A 17,066-nucleotide genomic window follows, 5' to 3' on the forward strand; every position below is an offset into this window, starting at 1 on the left:
ATATAATTTTATTAGTTTATTATTAACATTCTTTTAAATATCCAAACACTTAAAGGGACAGTCAATACCAGAATTGTTGTTGTTTTAAAAGATAGATAATCCTTTAATTACCAATTCCCCAGTTTTGCATAACCAACAGTGTTATAATTATACTTGTTTTTCCTCTGTAATTACCTTGTATCTAAGCCTCAGCAGACTGCCCCCTGATTTCAGTTCTTTTGACAGACTTGCATTTTAGCCAATTAGAGCTGTCTCCATGGTAAATTCATGTGCATGAGCTCAATGTTATCTATATGAAACACGTGAACTAATGCCTCTAGTGGTGAAAAACTATCAAAATGCATTTAGATTAAAGGCGGCCTTCAAGGTCTAAGAAATTAGCATATGAACCTCCAAAATTTAGCTTTCAACTAAGAATACCAAGAGAACAAAGCAAAATTGGTGATAAAAGTAAATTGGAAAGTTGTTTAAAATAACATGCCCTATTTGAAACATGAAAGTTTTTTTGGACTTGACTGTCCCTTTAATTGAACTCATAAATGAACATTCTGATATTTTGTAGTTAGAGATAGAAAGGTAAAAACTGAAATGTGCATGATTTAAAAGTATTTTCTGATAGATTATAATACTACTGTCAAATTCTCAATGCAAAGTACTAAGGTTAAAGTTACAGTTTACCCCAAAACTCCTTTAATTGGTTCCTAATGAACCATTTTACTTGCTGGAGTGTATTAAATAATTTACAAATAGCTCCTTAAAGGGACATTAAACCCCACATTTTTCTTTCATAATTCAGACAGAGAATACAATTTTAAACAACATTCCAATTTACTTCCATTATTTAATTTGCTTCATTCTTTAGATATCCTTAGTTAAAGAAATAGCAATGCACACGGGTGAGCCAATCACATGAGGCATCTATGTGCAGCCACCAATCAGAAGCTACTGAGCCTATCTAGATATGCTTTTCAGGAAATAATATCAAGAGAATGACGCAAATTAGATAATAGAAGTAAATTAGAAAGCTGTTTAAAATAGTATTCTCTATCAGAATCATGAAAGAAAAAAAAATGGATTTAATGTTCCTTTAACATTTATACTGGCTTTTGAAATAGCCGATTCAGCCTGTAGTATCCCGACCTATACTGAAGTTTCTATACCTAGGTATAGGCTATTAACAAACTATGTAAACACAGTCAGCAGAAGAAATTACACTCACAGTGGGCGGTGGAAGAGATAAAGCTTTAAAATTGTTCTAAGTATTGTACAGAGACAGATAAAAGAAAGGGAAGCATTTGAGTGATAAGATAACACGATCTGATCTGTCTGGATGCTTATCCTATTTTGGATGGGCTGTGGTTACAAAGAGCAAATCCAGCTATTTATTTTGCAAAAAGAAGCATAAATGATCAATTACCTATACTTTATATACGATGTATGTATGTATGTATATATATATATATACACATATATATATATATGTATGTATATATATATATATATATACACACATATATATATATATATATATATATATATATATATACCAATATATATATATACACATATATATATATATATATATGTATATAAAAAAAATCAGCAAAGTAAGGGAGTCACTCACAGGGTCTTGTAGTGAAGAACAAAGTCTTTATTGACGTTTCGGGGTTGCCCCCGTTTTCAAAATAGGCATACAAAAACAGACAAGTACTTACCCCCTATATACCCATACTAATGATCTAACACCCGTCAGCTGATTACGGCCTTGACCGGAGTCACGTGGCAACCAGACGCTAACCGCAAACAGCTGGTGTAATAAAAACAGAAACACAGCTACTACATATTAACCTGGGCCACGTTAAAGACATAGTGCAGAATCTATTAACATAGGATAGCGGGTGTGGCTTATTAATTAACAACAGGCATGCTACTTACTAAATACAAAATACAATGCAAGTTCAATTAGTAATCAGTTGGCTACTAGACAATTAAATGCACACAGGTTATTTACATAATGTAAGACGAACCGTAATAGAGTCTAAGTATAGACATATACTGTGAGAAAATATGTAAATAAATGCAGTCAACAACTCATTTAAAGGGTGAAGAGCTGAAAGTCATAGGCAGTATGATCCACAATCTTACAATATCTTGTTTACTGAATAGAAGAAAAGGCGAACCGCATACATAAAATAAAATACGATACCCACGTAAACAAAAAGTTGCATGCAAAGTAAGGAGTAGTGTTACGCTAACCCGTACACCAGTCAAATATTCTGTATAAAGAATATACATAATAAATATCCAGTACAAAGATACTGGCCATGCATGAAAAGCACATAAGGTGTGAAATAGGTAATAAAACTAAATATGGCTGTGATATTTACACCAGCTGTTTGCAGTTAGTGTCCGGTTGCCACTGCAATGTTGTCACGTGACTCCGGTCACGGCCGTAATCAGCTGATGGGTGTTAGATAATTAGTATGGGTATATAGGGGGTAAGTACTTGTCTGCTTTTGTATGCCTATTTTGAAAATGGGGGCAAGCCGAAACGTCAATAAAGATTTTGTTCTTTACTACAAGACCCTGTGAGTGACTCCCTTACTTTGCTGATTTGTATTACACTTGGAGTGCACCCGGGGCACCACAGGCCGGTTTTGGGCCTTTACAATTTACCAGGAGTGCTTCTACCATCCTCCTTTGCTATATATATATATATATATATATATATATATATATATATATATAGTTTTGATAGGTAAATAAAAAAACAAGGCTTTATTTCTGTTTAAATGGAGTGATAGCAACAATGCTAAAAATTCTCTGGTATTGTGGGCAAGTTTTTCTTTGAAATTCCCTGTCCCGAAGGAGTTAACTATGATCTAAGCACTCAGTACAAGTAAAATAAACAGTTTATAATTTACCAGAAAGTCTCTCACCTTTAAGATATTTGTGACAGTAGGTTCTGCACGGAGAATAAGCCCAGGATTGGGTTGGATGGTTGAATTTTCAGATGACTTCAAATGTGGTGATTGCTCCCTGTCTGATGTCCTTATGGAGGGAGACAAGAAAAACAAACAACATAAACCAGTGACTTACATATTTATACTAAGAGCAAGGTGGATAAAAAAACAATAAAAAAACATCTTTAAAAATCTGATTTTAGTTTTTTAAGAAATAGGAAAGTCAAAATTAAACTTGCATGATTCAGATAGAGCATGTCATTGTAAGATACTTTTAAATTCACTTCTATTTTCAAATATATTTAATTCTCTTGGTATCCCTTGATGAAAAAGAATACGCACATATCCTACACTAGTGGGAGCTAGTTGCTGACAGGTGCCTGCACACATTTATCTCTTGGCTAACTAGAATTTTCAGCTAGCTGCCAGTAGTGCATTGCTGTTCCTTCAGATAAGGATAACAAGATAATGAAACAAATTTGCTAACAGAAGGAAATTGGAAAGTTGTTTAAAATTGTATGTTCTATCCAAATCAAGAAAGAAAATTTGGGGGGTTTCCTGTCCCTTTAACTCAAAAAGACGTATATGTAAGTCATACGGTACTTTGCCTATCATATATATATATATATATATATATACATACACGCACACACACACATACACACAGTACGTCTGCGCTGCAGGAACCTCCAGCAGTCTCGGCTGTAAAGTTACAGCCGAGAGCTGGAGTTCATGAGTTCTAGGCATCTGCCTGTATATGGTGGTGTGTGTCACAGTCTGTAACAATAGCACAAGAGCACAAGATGGGTGGGAGGTACAGAGGTGGAGGGAGTGGGACCTACTCTATAGAATTTTTTTTAAGAGAGAGGGAGGGATGGGAAGCTACACTACCTACAGAAGGAAGGGGGGGCGCATAATTAATGATCGTGAGGAGGGGGGAGGTAGGGGCCCCACTACACTACAGAAAAAATAAATAAACTGGGTACTGGCAGACAGCTGCCAGTAACTAAGATGGCCACTGGTAGTAAGAGGAGGGTGGTTAAAGAGCTGTTGGGGGGAACAGAGTGGTGGGAGGGTTGAGGAGTGATCACTACACTGTGAAGACAAAAATAATAATAATAATAAAACAAAAAAGCACTATACTGCATACTGTCAAACCTTCTGCCAGTATCTAAGATGGTGGTCACCAATGGGAGGGAAGAGAGCTGTTTGGGAGGGATCAGGGAGTGGGAGGTGTCAGGTGGAGGGTTATCTCTACTCTGCATAAAAAAAAATGACATACTAATTAACCCTTTCACTGCCATGAATTTCACGTAAGGTGCGCAGCAGCAATTAGCAGCATTCTAATTGCCAAAAAGCAATGGCAAAGCCATGCATGTCTGCTATTTTTGAACAAAGTGGATCCAAGGGGGTCACAGAGAAGCTTTTGTAACCATTTGCCATATGACTACAGTAGTTGTGTGTAAATAATTTCAGTGAAAAACTAAAAATTTGTGAAAGTTAATGTTTTTTCTTCTTAGATGATTGTATCTGGCTGTCAAAAAATTGTATCAAATATACCAACAATCATATGCTAAAAATTCTCCAGTACTTTGGGTAAGCTTTTCACTGAAATTCCCAGTAGCGAAGGGGTTAAATAAGATTTGTTTTTATTTAAATGTTTTTTGTTTTGTTTTTTTAAATCTAATACTTTTTTGATAATTTTTTTTTCTACATATAGTTTCTGTTTAAGAAAGGTTATTCATTCTGAAATAAAGATTTGTTTTTAATTAAGTAGCATGAGGCTGTAGATTTATTTTTTGGTAAATAAATTCTAATAATCCATACACAATGTCATGCTCTCCATACGTTTCTCTAAGATTATTTTGCCATTGTTTTTTGTTTAGATGATATCACATATTTTTGGTTTTGTGGTTCTCAAAACAGTGAATTTGTGTTTGCAGAAATAACATGCCTCTTCTTCACAGCAAACATACAGAGTGAAGACCTTAAAGGGACATACACATAAAACATTTTTTTCATGATTCAGAAAGGAGCATACAATTTTCAGATGTACTTTTTTTTTATCAAATTTGCTTTCTTCTCTTACCATTCTTTGTTGAAGGAGAGCAATGCTCTACTGGAAGCTATGTGAAGACATTGGGTGAGCCAATGACAAGCAGCCAGCTAACAGTAGTGAATTGCTCCTGAGCCTACCTATGTATGCTTTGCAACATTGGATACCAAGAGAAGGAAGCAAATCAGATAAGAGAAGTAAATTGGAATGTTGTTTAAAATTGTATGTTCTATCTGAATCATGAACAAAAAATGTTGGGTTTAATGTCCCTTTAAGTAGTTCAAGCAAGTTACATTGCAGTCTGTGCCTGACTGCTTGTATAATACATAGGAGTTAAAGATCATTTGTGTGAGTTGTTTAACATTGTATCTGAATCATGAAAGTTTAATTATGACTTTACTGTCGCTGTAATACTCCCCTGCAAATCTATGTACACAGAATTATCTCTTACTAAGTTTCAAGATTCTCAATCAATAGAAGGTTGTTTGGAGTAAAACAGATCTGCATATGGACCCAAATGTGAGGAGGGAGGGGCAAGCAGTAATAATGAAATATGATATTGTTTTAGTTAAATAAAGCTATTTAAATTGTTATTATTAAGTTAATCATTTTTCTCCTTCCAATAAAGTACAGCAGAAAAGTTGATCAAATATGAACCTACTAAACTGGAGATAGACCACTGAAATTATTGGGAGCTGAACTATCTATGTATTTTTAATGGGATATAAATCAGTAATTTTCTAATATAACTGGAAATATAATCTGAAAAGTTATTATATATATAAATAAATAATTAAGTAAATGTAATTAAAAGAAGTCATGAGATAACCACATAAATATAATTTACTTCCAGCAAATAGTAAAAAAACACAGAAAGGAATTTATATTATCTTTTTTTAATGTATTTTTCCCATTAATTAACTTAAAAGGGACATTAATTACTAAATAAATGCTAGATAGAATGATGCGTTTAAAGAAAACATTATTCTGAGAAAATCATGTAGATGTTTTTTAAAAAAAAAGTTTCATTAGCTGTTTAAATATTGACAAAATAAGTGTAAAGTTTTAGTGTCTATAAAACAATGGGAGCTACCATGTTGTAACTTAGGTTACCTTCTTTGTTGCGGCCAATTAGGTATAAATAAGTCACTAGAGTGTGCAGACAATGGCCGTGTGGAATATAACAGTAATCTGCACTTCCATTTTTAATAAGAAGTGAAAATTACCATTTCAATCTGCTTAATGTCCCTTTAACATTTCCTGGCTCTATAGCTTTAAACATAACACCATCATAGCATGTCAATCAGAGGAAGTATTTGCAAATGCTTTAGTAATTTAAAGGGACACTGAACCCAAATTTTTTCTTTTTGTGATTCAGATAGAGCATGACATTTTAAGGCACTTTCTAATTTAATCCTATTATCAAATTTTCTTCATTCTCTAGGTATCTTTATTTGAAATGCAAGAATGTAAGTTAAGATGCCGGCCCATTTTTGGTGAACAACCTGGGTTGTTCTTGCTGATTGGTGGATAAATTCATCCAGCAATAAAAAGTGCTTAGATGACTTCTTTTTCAAATAAATATAGCAAGAGAACGAAGAAAAAATTAATAGGAGTAAATTAGAAAGTTGCTTAAAATTGCATGCTCTATCTGAATCATGAGAAAAAATATGGGTTCAGTGTCCCTTTAAGCATTGTTGCAAAACTGTTGCCATATAGTGCTTCAGACATGTGCATGCTCCTGAAAAAAACAAGGATAGATACACCATCTATTTTACATAATATACTGATAGCCTTACTGATGCTACATCAGACAATTTGAGATGTCTCCACTCTACTTGCTGTAGGATCCCTAAAGACATACTTGTTCCACTAAAATACAGTAACAATTATTGCAAAGTTAACAAAACTAGCACATAAAATGCTGAAGTGGGTTCTAAATATTCATACACCAATTAACCAAAGGGCAATAGGTTTCACAATGAACCTAAAATGGTATATGTCTGACTGAATCTAATCTTTCGTGATTCAGATAGGGCATGTAATTTACAATTTACTTTTATCGTCAAATTTGCTTTGTTTTCTTCAAGGGTTTATTTCTAAACCCTTGAAGGCCGCTTCATATCTGAATGCATTTTTTCACAGCTAGAGGGTGTTATTTCATGTGTGCCATATAGATAACATTGTGCTCATGCCCGTGGAGTTACTTATGAGAGGGCACCGATTAGCTAAAATGCAAGTCTGTCTAAGTAACTGAAATAAGGGGGCAGTCTGCAGAGGCTTAGATACAAGGTAATCACAGAGATAAAAGTCATATTAATATAACCATGCTGGTTGTGCAAAACTGGGGAAAACACAATAAAGGGATTATCTATCTTTTTAAATAATAAAAATTCTGGAAGTAGACTGTCCCTTTAAGTCAGAAACAAGTGAATTTGAAAAATGAATTTCTCAGTTTGTTATATACATAAGTTTCATTAAATGTGCTCAATTAATCAATTTATATTTTAAATAACTTTGTCAAAACCACTATATACACACACATCACTAAGCTGTCTGAGAGGGGAAAAAACAAGAAACCTACTCTCCAGTGCCCCTTATTGCAATAAAGCAGAAGAATCTGTTGTGTGTTTTGAACTCCTTGCAACTCTCACCCACTTATACAAACTAAACGGCCAGGAAGCTCCTCCAATATCTTATGCTTCCCATAGAAGGAACCATAAGGCTGCGAAGAATGAGATTCCCTCTGTAACAGATTTAAGTTTTGATAGCATTATTACATACTGTGCTCTCTGCAGCTTTATGGTGTGCTTAACACTTCAAGCAGTATTGACCAGTTGCCAAGGCAACATAATCTAAGTATAAACCATATACAGACACAGCTGCCTTCAGGGCAGCAAACTGAAAACACTCAACAAAAAAAAAAAAAAAAAAGATTAAAAAAAAACTTGAAGCTAATATTTGCCAGACATAAAAATGTTCCCTGGATATTAAAGGGGACAAACAGAAAAATGTAATTAAAGGGACACTGAACCCAATTTTTTTTCTTTTGTGATTCAGATAGAGCATGTAATTTTAAGTAACTTTCTAATTGACACCTATTATAAAAATTTTATTTGTTCTCTTGCTATCTTTATTTGAAAAATAAGGCATCTAAGCTTTTTTTGGGTTCAGAACTCTGGAGAGCAGTTTTTATTGGTGGATGAATTTATCCACCAATCAGCAAGGACAACCCAGGTTGTTCACCAAAAATGGACCGGCATCTAAACTTACATTCTTGCATTTCAAATAAAGATATAAAGAGAATAAAGAAAAATTTGATAATAGGAGTAAATTAGAAAGTTGCTTAAAATTTCATGTTCTATCTGAATCCCGAAATACATTTTTTGGGTTCAGTGTCCCTTTAAGTAGGTATAATCCCAAATTAGAACATAATTATAGTACACTTTTACAGTTAATGGGACAGTCAAGTCAAAATTAAACTTTCATGATTCAGATAGGGCATGCAATTTTAAACAACTTTCCAATTTACTTTTATCATCAAATTCCCTTTGTTCTCTTGGTATTCTTTTTTGAAACCTAAACCTAGGTAGGCTCAAACGTATTTCTTAAACAGTTGAAGGCCGCTTATCTAAGTGCATTTTGACAGTTTTTCATAGTTAGACAGTGCTAGTTCATGTGTGTCATAAAGATAACACTGTGCTCACTCCTGTAGAGTTATCTATGAGTCAGCGCTGATTGGCTAAAATACAAGTATGTCAAAAGAACTGATATAAGGGGGCAGTCTGCTGAGGCTTAGATACAAGGTAATCAGGGGTAAAAAGTGAAGTAATATAACAGTGTTGCTTGTGCAAAACTTGGGAATTTAGTAATAAAAAGGATTATCTATCTTTTCAAAACAATACATTTTTTCAAGTAGACTGTCCCTTTAAAATTGCCCATTGTAAAGAATATTATGGACAAATAATAGTAACTGCAGCCTGTCTAGATAGCAGAAGAGGAGTTTACATGTAGTCTTTATACTCACCAATCTATAAAGCTATCTGACTTCTTGCCTGATCAAAAATATGATTCAAATGTGCCATCTAAAAGTGCATCACGGTGTTCCAGGATGCAGTGATTGTGGCCTTTTAAACCAATATATTATTTTTTAGATGTAATATAAAATACTCCAACATCTCCATGCAAATAAAAATGTATAAATAAGCCTAGATGGAATCAAGGCTGAAGTGTCATTAAAGACCCTGAAAATTCCAAGGTTATTTTAAAACTGCAAACGTTTAAAAAATGATCTTATATATCTATGCATTACTTGCAACACTTTGTGAAACAGGACCTATTTCTTCCATAAGATAGTGAGCCCATGATGACATCACATGTGGCATTACACTCCAGTTCAGTAGGAGGCAAAATATGTCTACATACCAGAGCTTTAATTTCTCCAACCTTTACAGAATCCCTCAGTCAAATTTCTGCCTCCATGATGGAGTGAGGTGAAGTGCTGATCTATGCGTTGTTGATACAGGTTTTCTAACCAATCTGAGACCCAATCTTACCCTCAGAATTCCTACAAAAAGGACAGAGGGGAAGACAGAAGTCTTCATCCAGGCAATGAAAATCTTCTCCCAGTGTGGGGATGTCATAGATCCCCCAAGTTTTATACGGATCTATCTGCCAATCTCCTGGTCTAAAGTGGCTGTGCCTTGTGAAATCCTTGCACTGTATCTGATAGGACTGTATAGTGGAAGCAGTTCATATGCAGTTGATGTAAGCACAGTACTGTATATGAATGTGCTGACAGGTAAATACCATGCACCTTAATAGCTCACTGGCTATTAGCATGAACATGTACGTATGATTCACATAGCCTATGGGACATATACACACACACCACACAACTTCTAGAGCAGTTTTGGCTCCTGCTGCTTTAAGAATAGCACAACTAGCTTCAGCACTCATTGGTACTATCAGAACCCTTAACAACAGCTCCCTGTCCACCACCTGTGCTACAGAACAGCAGTTTGACACAGGGAAAACTGCATTAATGCTCACCGCTCAGTTCTAAAAAACACTTTAACCAACTCTTGGGCATCCCTAAATTACTTGCCTACTGAGATTGGCAACCCTGAGCTATCTTTGTATTAAGTGGCAGAGACACTCCCTTATTTGCATGTAGCAAAGGGCACCATTGTACCTTAAGGCAAACATGGTGTGGTGCAGATAATCATCTAAATAGGAGAGGTGCATCTAGATGAAATGAGGGTTATCCATTTTCAAAAGGCATTAATATATCTTCCAAACTATTTTTAATTACAGCACACAAACAATTTACTCCAGTTGTGATGTTGGAGACCATACAACTTATCCCACAAACAGCAAGATTAAAAAATATAGTAACCTTTTGAGCTATGTATTATATATACACCTGGAAAGCAGCCTAGAACCTGGAGAGAAAGTGATTGTCAAGTAAGCATTTTACAATGAAAGATATATACATACAGAGTGCAAAATATTCTCAAACCCAGGTTACAAAAAAGGAAAAAACATCTCAAAAGAAAGATGGTAGAGAAAGTTTTCCCCACCACATCCCAAAAAGGAAGGATGTCTATGCCCCTCCTAAATGTCCTCCACTAAAAGAAAAAGGGTCAGTAAGGGAGGTCTGATTACCTTTTAGCTGTAAGGTTTTCCAAGTGATGATCTGTCAACAATCCTAGCTTGTTGCATTCCTGTAGTAACAGCCCCACACAGTCACAGCTGTAGGAGACATGAGACATAGGAGGGTTTTTGTCTATTAACATACAGTGTGAAGCTTGTGAACAAAAGAGGATCAGTAGTTTAGGACTCTAACTGAAGGTCATACTTGCATCTCTGATCAGCTTTGTCAAGCAGTGGCGTCAGTTTCAGCAGATATTCAAATGCACAGTTCATTTCTTCACTAAAATCCTGCAAATGGACAGGAAAATCAGACCAGACTAATATCACTGAGTGATGATAAATAACAAGAGTTAAATAATTACCTTCTCTCCAGGAGAGATCTTCTTAAGTTTTGCCAATACCTGTGGGATCTGAAGGAAAACAAAAACAACACCTTATAATGGGATTGTAAAGAGAACAGTGTTCAATAGTAGGGAAATGTATTATATTTTTTTTACCCTATAAATGTTTCTTAAAAAATAAATAAAAAACTGCATCTATATGTTGCATCTATACTTTACACAATGGCTATGCGATATTTAATGCTATCCTTTATTTAATTTAAAACGTACCTTAAGAAAAGTAAATGCTGTCCATTTCAATTCTTCTGTACCTTCAGGGGATTCTATTAAACCCACAATACATGCCTTCCAGACCTCGAGGAGAAAAAGGTGTGATGGAATCCGCTGGGAGAGAGATTCAGATGTCAGGACAGAGCAAGTGGTTTACTAACTGAGGATTCCCAAAGGACGGTACTGTCTCACCTGCATCCTCTTCACTGTGCTCAGTTGTTCCACCAATGGTTGTGACTCTCCGGTCAGATTCATGGTGCCTTCAAGCATGACAACTGCATGAACGGTAGGAAATCCAGTCCTGTGTAGTTGGTCGGAGTAAGAATACAGCATTGAAGGAATGCTGGAGAGAAAAAAAAAAAAAAGAAAAAAAAAAAGAAAAAAGTTTAAATTACAGTCAAAATACAAATATATTAGTATTATATTTATAATAAAGAAGCAACAAAAGACCAAATGTATATTATAGGTTTAATACAAACAGCATGTGTCAGTCTCTATCCTACACACACCATACAAAGCAACATTTGTCAAAAATTAGCATTCCTTACTTCCATCATAACCACACATGTTCAAATAAGGGCCAGATTACAAGTGGAGCGCTAATTAAAGCTACCGTTAGAGCGCTAACTGTGGTAGAATTTTGGCTTTTTGCGCTCGTTGGGTTGTACACATATTATGAGTTTAAAGTAAAATGTTTTTGCTCACGCGGCAACCCAACAAGCGCAAAAAGCTGAACTTATAGAACATTGTGTGTGCGTTCACGTATTCCCTAATAGAAGTCAATGGAGAAAACAAAGTGGGAAAAAAAAACTTAACACCTTACTCCCGCAAACCCAACATAAAAAATATGAATATTTGACATTCCAATGTTCTGCACATAGCACAATATGTTCTATTTATTCAGAAATACACACACACACATATATATATATATATATATATATATATATATATATATATATATATATATATATATATATATATATATATATATGCAGATATATATAGGAACATCTATTTAGAAATACATAGAACATATTCTGCTATGTACAGAACATTGGAATGTGAAATATTTACAGTAAATATACGCTACACACTATTAAAAATGAATATTGCATAAATATGCTTTTAAATCTTTTCATCTACTTAAAGGGACACTCAAGACAAAATTAAACTTTCATGATTCAGATAGAGTATGCAGTTTTAAACAACTTTCCAATTTACTTCCATTAACAAAATGTAGACAGTCTTTTTATATTTACACTTTAGAGTCACCAGCTCCTACTGACCATGTGCAAGAATTAACAGAATATACATATATGCATTTGTGATTGGCTATTGGCTGTCACATGATGCAAAAGTGAAGGAAATAGACATAACTTGGTAATTTGACAGAAACAAAATCTACTACTCATCTGAAGATTAAGTTCTATTTTTTTGTCATTTTATCATGTATTTGTTGATTATGCAAATCTACTGTATTACTGGTCCTTTAACTGCAACTATATATCTTTATATGTGTACATATATATTTGTGTATTTTTTAAGTATCTTTTTATTGAGACGAGTCTGTTCATGAAATTCAACAATCATTTCACACATTAGTAGTCACAGAACAACAAAGAAAAGAAATTACACAAATAAGTCATATCTGACTTGTATTTGATTTAGAACAATAAATATAGTTACAATTTGAAAAACACTCAAGTAAATCGTGAATGTCATAACACTGAATACACTTGCCAAAGCATAGAATTTAAAAGGGATATAGAAAAATATTGGTACTTAACACATAATGAAAAGTCAAACAAAAACATAATTTATGCTTACCTGATAAATGTATTTCTCTTGTAGTGTATCCAGTCCACGGATCATCCATTACTTGTGGGATATTCTCCTTCCCAACAGGAAGTTGCAAGAGGATCACCCACAGCAGAGCTGCTATATAGCTCCTCCCCTCACTGCCATATCCAGTCATTCGACCGAAACAAGCCGAGAAAGGAGAAACCATAGGGTGCATTGGTGACTGTAGTTTAATTAAAATTTTGACCTGCCTGAAAAGGACAGGGCAGGCCGTGGACTGGATACACTACAAGAGAAATAAATTTATCAGGTAAGCATAAATTATGTTTTCTCTTGTTAAGTGTATCCAGTCCACAGATCATCCATTACTTGTGGGATACCAATACCAAAGCTAAAGTACACAGATGATGGGAGGGACAAGGCAGGAACTTAAACGGAAGGAACCACTGCCTGTAGAACCTTTCTCCCAAAAACAGCCTCCGAAGAAGCAAAAGTATAAAATTTGTAAAATTTTGAAAAGGTATGAAGCGAAGACCAAGTCGCAGCCTTGCAAATCTGTTCAACAGAAGCCTCATTTTTAAAGGCCCAGGTGGAAGCCACAGCTCTAGCAGAATGAGCTGTAATTCTTTCAGGGGGCTGCTGTCCAGCAGTCTCATGGGCTAAACGGATTATACTCCGAAGCCAAAAGGAAAGAGAGGTTGCCGAGGCCTTTTGACCTCTCCTCTGTCCAGAGTAAACAACAAACAGGCTAGATGTTTGACGAAAATCCTTAGTAGCTTGTAAGTAAAACTTCAAGGCACGCACTACATCTAGATTATGTAAAAGACGTTCCTTCTTCGAAGAAGGATTAGGACACAATGATGGAACAACAATCTCTTGATTGATATTCTTGTTAGAAACCACCTTGGGTAAAAACCCAGGTTTTGTACGCAGAACTACTTTATCTGAATGAAAGATCAGATAAGGAGAATCACAATGTAAGGCAGATAACTCAGATACTCTTCGAGCCGAGGAAATAGCCATCAGAAACAGAACTTTCCATGATAGAAGTTTGATATCAATAGAATGAAGGGGTTTAAACGGAACTCCTTGGAGAACTTTAAGAACCAAGTTTAAGCTCCATGGAGGAGCAACAGGTTTAAACACAGGCTTAATTCTAACTAAAGCCTGACAAAACGCCTGGACGTCTGGAACTTCTGCCAGACGCTTGTGTAAAAGAATAGACAGAGCCGAAATCTGTCCCTTTAAATAACTAGCTGATAATCCTTTGTCCAAACCCTCTTGGAGGAAGGACAATATCCTAGGAATCCTAATCCTACTCCATGAGTAATTCTTGGATTCACACCAATGAAGATATTTACACCATATCTTGTGGTAGATTTTCCTGGTGACAGGCTTTCGTGCCTGTATTAAGGTATCAATGACTGACTCGGAGAAGCCACTCTTTGATAGGATCAAGCGTTCAATCTCCATGCAGTCAGTCTCAGAGAAACTAGATTTGGATGATTGAAAGGACCTTGTATTAGAAGGTCTTGTCTCAGAGGCAGAGTCCACGGTGGAAAGGATCACATGTCCACCAGATCTGCATACCAGGTCCTGCGTGGCCACGCAGGCGCTATTAGAATCACCGATGCTCTCTCCTGTCTGATTTTGGCAATCAGTCGAGGGAGCAGAGGAAACGGTGGAAACACATAAGCCAGGTTGAAGAACCAAGAAGCTGCTAGAGCATCTATCAGCGTCGCTTCTGGGTCCCTGGACCTGGATCCGTAACAAGGAAGCTTGGCGTTCTGGCGAGACGCCATGAGATCCAGTTCTGGTTTGCCCCAACGACGGACCAGTTGAGCAAACACCTCCGGATGGAGTTCCCACTCCCCCGGATGAAAAGTCTGACGACTTAGAAAATCCGCCTCCCAGTTCTCTACGCCCGGGATATGGATTGCCGACAGGTGGCAAGAGTGAGACTCTGCCCAGCGAATTATCTTGGAGACTTCAGACATCGCTAGGGAACTCCTGGTTCCCCCTTGATGGTTGATGTAAGCCACAGTCCTGATGTTGTCCGACTGAAATCTGATGAACCTCAGTGTTGCTAACTGAGGCCAAGCTAGAAGAGCATTGAATATTGCTCTTAACTCCAGAATGTTTATTGGGAGGAGTTTCTCCTCCTGAGTCCATGAACCCTGAGCTTTCAGGGAGTTCCAGACTGCACCCCAACCTAGAAGGCTGGCATCTGTTGTTACAATTGTCCAATCTGGTCTGCGAAAGGTCATACCTTTGGACAGATGGACCCGAGATAACCACCAGAGAAGAGAATCTCTGGTTTCCTGATCCTGATTTAGTAGAGGGGACAAATCTGTGTAATCCCCATTCCACTGACTGAGCATGCATAATTGCAGCGGTCTGAGATGCAGGCGCGCAAATGGCACTATGTCCATCGCCGCTACCATTAAGCCGATTACTTCCATGCACTGAGCCACCGTGGGGCGCGGAATGGAGTGAAGAACACGGCAAGCATTTAGAAGTTTTGATAACCTGGACTCCGTCAGGTAAATTTTCATTTCTATAGAATCTATAAGAGTCCCTAGGAAGGAAACCCATGTGAGAGGAGATAGAGAACTCTTTTCGTCGTTCACTTTCCACCCATGCGACCTCAGAAATGCCAGAACTATCTCTGTATGAGACTTGGCAATTTGAAAGCTTGACGCCTGTATCAGGATGTCGTCTAGATAAGGAGCCACCGCTATGCCTCGCGGTCATAGAACCACCAGAAGTGAGCCCAGAACCTTTGTAAAAATTCTTGGGGCTGTAGCCAACCCGAATGGAAGAGCTACAAATTGGTAATGTCTGTCTAGAAAGGCAAACCTCAGGAACCGATGATGATTCTTGTGAATCGGAATGTGAAGGTAGGCATCCTTTAAGTCCACTGTGGTCATGTACTGACCCTCTTGGATCATGGGTAAAATGGTTCAAATAGTTTCAATCTTGAATGATGGAACTCTGAGGAATTTGTTTAAGATCTTTAGATCCAAGATTGGTCTGAAGGTTCCCTCTTTTTTGGGAACCACAAACAGATTTGAATAAAACCCCTGTCCTTGTTCCGTCCGCGGAACTGGATGGATCACTCCCATTACAAGGAGGTCTTGCATGCAGCGTAGGAATGCCTCTTTCTTTATCTGGTTTGCAGATAATCTTGAAAGGTGAAATCTCCCTTGTGGAGGAGAAGCTTTGAAGTCCAGAAGATATCCCTGAGATATGATCTCCAACGCCCAGAGATCCTGAACATCTCTTGCCCACGCCTGGGCGAAGAGAGAGTGTCTGCCCCCTACTAGATCCGTTACTGGATAGGGGGCCGTTCCTTCATGCTGTCTTGGAGGCAGCAGCAGGCTTTCTGGCCTGCTTGCCCTTGTTCCAGGACTGGTTAGGTTTCCAGGCCTGCTTGGATTGAGCAAAAGTTCCCTCTTGTTTTGAAGCAGAGGAAGTTGATGCTGCACCTGCCTTGAAATTTCGAAAGGCACGAAAATTAGACTGTTTGGCCCTTGATTTGGCCCTGTCCTGAGGAAGGGTATGACCCTTACCTCCAGTAATGTCAGCAATAATTTCTTTCAAACCAGGCCCGAATAAGGTCTGCCCCTTGAAAGGAATGTTGAGTAGTTTAGACTTTGAAGTCACATCAGCTGACCAGGATTTAAGCCATAGCGCCCTACGCGCCTGGATGGCGAATCCGGAATTCTTAGCCGTTAGTTTAGTCAAATGAACAATGGCATCAGAAACAAATGAGTTATCTAGCTTAAGTGTTCTAAGCTTGTCAATAATTTCAGTCAATGGAGCTGTATGGATGGCCTCTTCCAGGGCCTCAAACCAGAATGCCGCCGCAGCAGTGACAGGCGCAATGCATGCAAGGGGCTGTAAAATAAAACCTTGTTGAATAAACATTTTCTTAAGGTAACCCTCTAATTTTTTATCCATTGGATCTGAAAAAGC

At 36.9% G+C, this 17,066-nt stretch overlaps 1 protein-coding gene across 2 annotated transcripts in view; it reads right to left on the reverse strand.

Annotated features, from left to right (window-relative positions):
* Positions 1-17,066, reverse strand: part of MED24 (mediator complex subunit 24) — a 222,609-nt gene that overhangs the window by 152,209 nt on the left and 53,334 nt on the right. For both annotated transcript variants that reach the window (XM_053698182.1, XM_053698175.1), the window contains exons 8-13: positions 11,478-11,628; positions 11,286-11,399; positions 11,037-11,084; positions 10,880-10,962; positions 10,687-10,773; positions 2,940-3,051 (exon numbers count right to left, since the gene is read on the reverse strand). In XM_053698182.1, the coding sequence (XP_053554157.1) occupies positions 2,940-3,051; positions 10,687-10,773; positions 10,880-10,962; positions 11,037-11,084; positions 11,286-11,399; positions 11,478-11,628 (595 nt within the window). The remainder of the gene's footprint in view (positions 1-2,939; positions 3,052-10,686; positions 10,774-10,879; positions 10,963-11,036; positions 11,085-11,285; positions 11,400-11,477; positions 11,629-17,066) is intronic.

Source organism: Bombina bombina, chromosome 1, assembly GCF_027579735.1.
Source record: "Bombina bombina isolate aBomBom1 chromosome 1, aBomBom1.pri, whole genome shotgun sequence".
Taxonomy (NCBI): Eukaryota; Metazoa; Chordata; class Amphibia; order Anura; family Bombinatoridae; genus Bombina; species Bombina bombina.